This window comes from Haematobia irritans, chromosome 3 (genome assembly GCF_050003625.1).
Source record: "Haematobia irritans isolate KBUSLIRL chromosome 3, ASM5000362v1, whole genome shotgun sequence".
In the NCBI taxonomy this organism is placed as follows: domain Eukaryota; kingdom Metazoa; phylum Arthropoda; class Insecta; order Diptera; family Muscidae; genus Haematobia; species Haematobia irritans.
The window spans coordinates 224332917-224335472 of record NC_134399.1 but is presented as its reverse complement, the minus strand read 5'-3'; the positions used below and the strand labels follow the sequence as shown (position 1 = coordinate 224335472).

Below are 2556 nucleotides of genomic sequence, written 5' to 3'. Positions count from 1 at the left end.
TCAAACGAGAGGTCACTTCAGAGTGTCCATAGTAAATATGAAATTTTTTAAATTGCTGCTCTGTGTGGCATTCGTTGTTGGAATCTCAGCGGTCAGTGGTATGTGGGCAAAAAAAACAAAACAGAATTTTTACGTTGGCCAAAATTTGCTAAATTTAAAATTTTTTTAAAGGTAAAACAGCCAGTGGCGATGATCAAGATGCCAAGACATCGGCTTCAGTACCAGTGGTTAAGCCCACAGCGGCACCTTTGATGACATCCACTCAGGCTCCGACTAAGGCAGCTGTAACACCCACTAAAGTTCCCCCCACCAAAGCTTCAGGAAGGAGTAATAATGCCGCCAAAAAGACAAGTCCAAAGGCTGTTGCCGCCAATTCTGATAAGAAAACGGAAGTTAAGCCCACGGAGAAGACAAGCAAACCCGTTGAGAAAGAACCAATGGAAGCCAAACCCATTGAAATTCCCGCCACCGTTGAAACCTCCAATAAGATGAAGGTACAAGATAGCAAACCATTGGCCGTTACCGGTTTCATTACCCAAAATGGTAACATCTATGAAATCGAAGACAAAGCTGGCATGGGAAAAATTGAAGGTCGCCAAAATACAGCCGACGAAAATCAGGAACATATTTGCAATTATGGCTCCGTGGTAATCTACAGTGACGTGCCTTGTGATGAGGTGACCAACATTGAGATTAGTCCCGTTAACAAACCTGCTGAAGCAGCAAGTAAACCTGAAGTTTCCAAACCCCAGGAGCAAAATTCCGTACAATCTACGGAAAACAAAGATAAAGAAGATACCAATGTGGGCGATTCAAGTGAAGTGAAACCTGTGACACATCGGCCCAACAGCAAAAAGCCACGCAACAAAAATAGAAGACGCCGGAACAGAGTGCGCCAACAGCAGAAAAATCGCCGCAACAATAGACGTGGAGGCAATCGCCGTCGCCAAGGTCAGAATCAACGACGCAGTCAACAAGAAATGACTCAACGCAGACGTCGTCAACAGCAAAGAAGACGGCAGAATAACTTCGGTTTTCGCCGTCAGGGCCAAAACCAATGGCATCGCAATCGCAGAGGCAACAGACGTCGTCAACCTGCCTACTTCAATGACTTTGAAGAGGATGACTATAATCGAGGACGTAGTTTATAAGTGAAAATCGAAAAATGATATATGGAATAAGGAATAAATGAAAACGATCGAGATATGTGAAATTTAATTGAGCTGTGATTTAAGTGAAATTTTTCAAAGTAAATATTTATTATACTTTTTTATTTATTACAAAAGCTGGGACCAGCCCCATAAAGTAAATTTACATAATACGGGGAGCTTTCAAAGGGGATAAATCATAAATTCAAAATAGCCAAACATTATATCCCTGTTACTGGCCGGTTGACCAGGGTTCAAAAATTTCCGTTTATATATTCGTAATTCAAAATTTTATTTCTATAGAAAATTTTGTAAAAAATTTTATTTCTATAGAAAATTTTGTCAAAATTTTATTTCTGTAGAAGATTTGGTCAAAATTTTATTTCTATAGAAAATTTTGTCAACATTTTATTTCTATAAAAAATTTTGTCAAAATTTTATGTCTAAAGAAAATTTTGTCAAAATTTTATTTCTATAGAAAATTTTGTCAAAATTTTATTTCTATAGAAAATTTTGTCAACATTTTATTTCTATAGAAAATTTTGTCAAAATTTTATTTCTATAGAAGATTTGCTCAAAATTTTATTTTTGAATAGATTTTTTTTTTCAAAATAGAAAATTTTGTCAAAATTTAATTTCTATAGAATATTTTGTTACATTTTATTCCTATACAAAATATTGTCAACATACAGTTTCTATGGTAAATTTTGTCAAAATTTTACTTCTATAGAAAATTTAGTCAAAATTTTATTTCTATAGAAAATTTTGTCAAAATTTTATTTCTATAGAAAATTTTGTGAAAATTTTATTTCTATAAAAAATTTTGTAGAAATTTTATTTCTATAGAAAATTTTCTCAAAATTTTATTTCTATAGAAAAGTTTTGTCAAAATTACCGAAAATTTTATTTCAGTAGAAAATTTTGTCAAAGTTTTATTACTATAGAAAATTTTGTCTAAATTTTATTTCTATAGAAAATTTAGTCAAAATTTTATTTCTATAGAAAATTTTGTGAAAATTTTATTTCTATAGAAAATTTTGTCAAAATTTTATTTCTATAGAAAATTTTGTCAAAATTTTATTTTTATAGAAGATTTGCTCAAAATTTTATTTTTGAATAGATTTTTTTTCAAATAGAAAATTTTGTCAAAATTTAATTTCTATAGAACATTTTGGCACATTTTATTTCTATACAAAATATTGTCAACATACAGTTTCTATGGTAAATTTTGTCAAAATTTAATTTCTATAGAAAATTTAGTCAAAATTTTATTTCTATAGAAAATTTTGTCAAAATTTTATTTCTATAGAAAATTTTGTGAAAATTTTATTTCTATAGAAAATTTTCTAAAAATTTTATTTCTATAGAAAAGTTTTGTTAAAATTTTATTTCTATAGAAAAGTTTTGT

The 2556-nt window shown here is 30.4% G+C and overlaps 1 protein-coding gene across 1 annotated transcript; it reads left to right on the top strand.

Annotated features, from left to right (window-relative positions):
- Positions 1–1211, top strand: LOC142230973 (uncharacterized). The gene is made up of 2 exons (XM_075301592.1): positions 1–98; positions 172–1211. Exons 1-2 carry the CDS (start codon positions 38–40, stop codon positions 1149–1151), a joined length of 1041 nt encoding a protein of 346 aa, XP_075157707.1. The 5' UTR covers positions 1–37; the 3' UTR covers positions 1152–1211.
- Positions 1212–2556: the final 1345 nt, after the last annotated feature.

Excerpts from the sequence above, each read along its gene's own strand:
- LOC142230973 (XM_075301592.1), top strand. The coding sequence starts at position 38 with ATGAAATTTTTTAAATTGCTGCTCTGTGTGGCATTCGTTGTTGGAATC. Across the intron at positions 99-171 it reads TGGAATCTCAGCGGTCAGTG|GTAAAACAGCCAGTGGCGAT; the intron begins GTATGTGGGCAA and ends ATTTTTTTAAAG.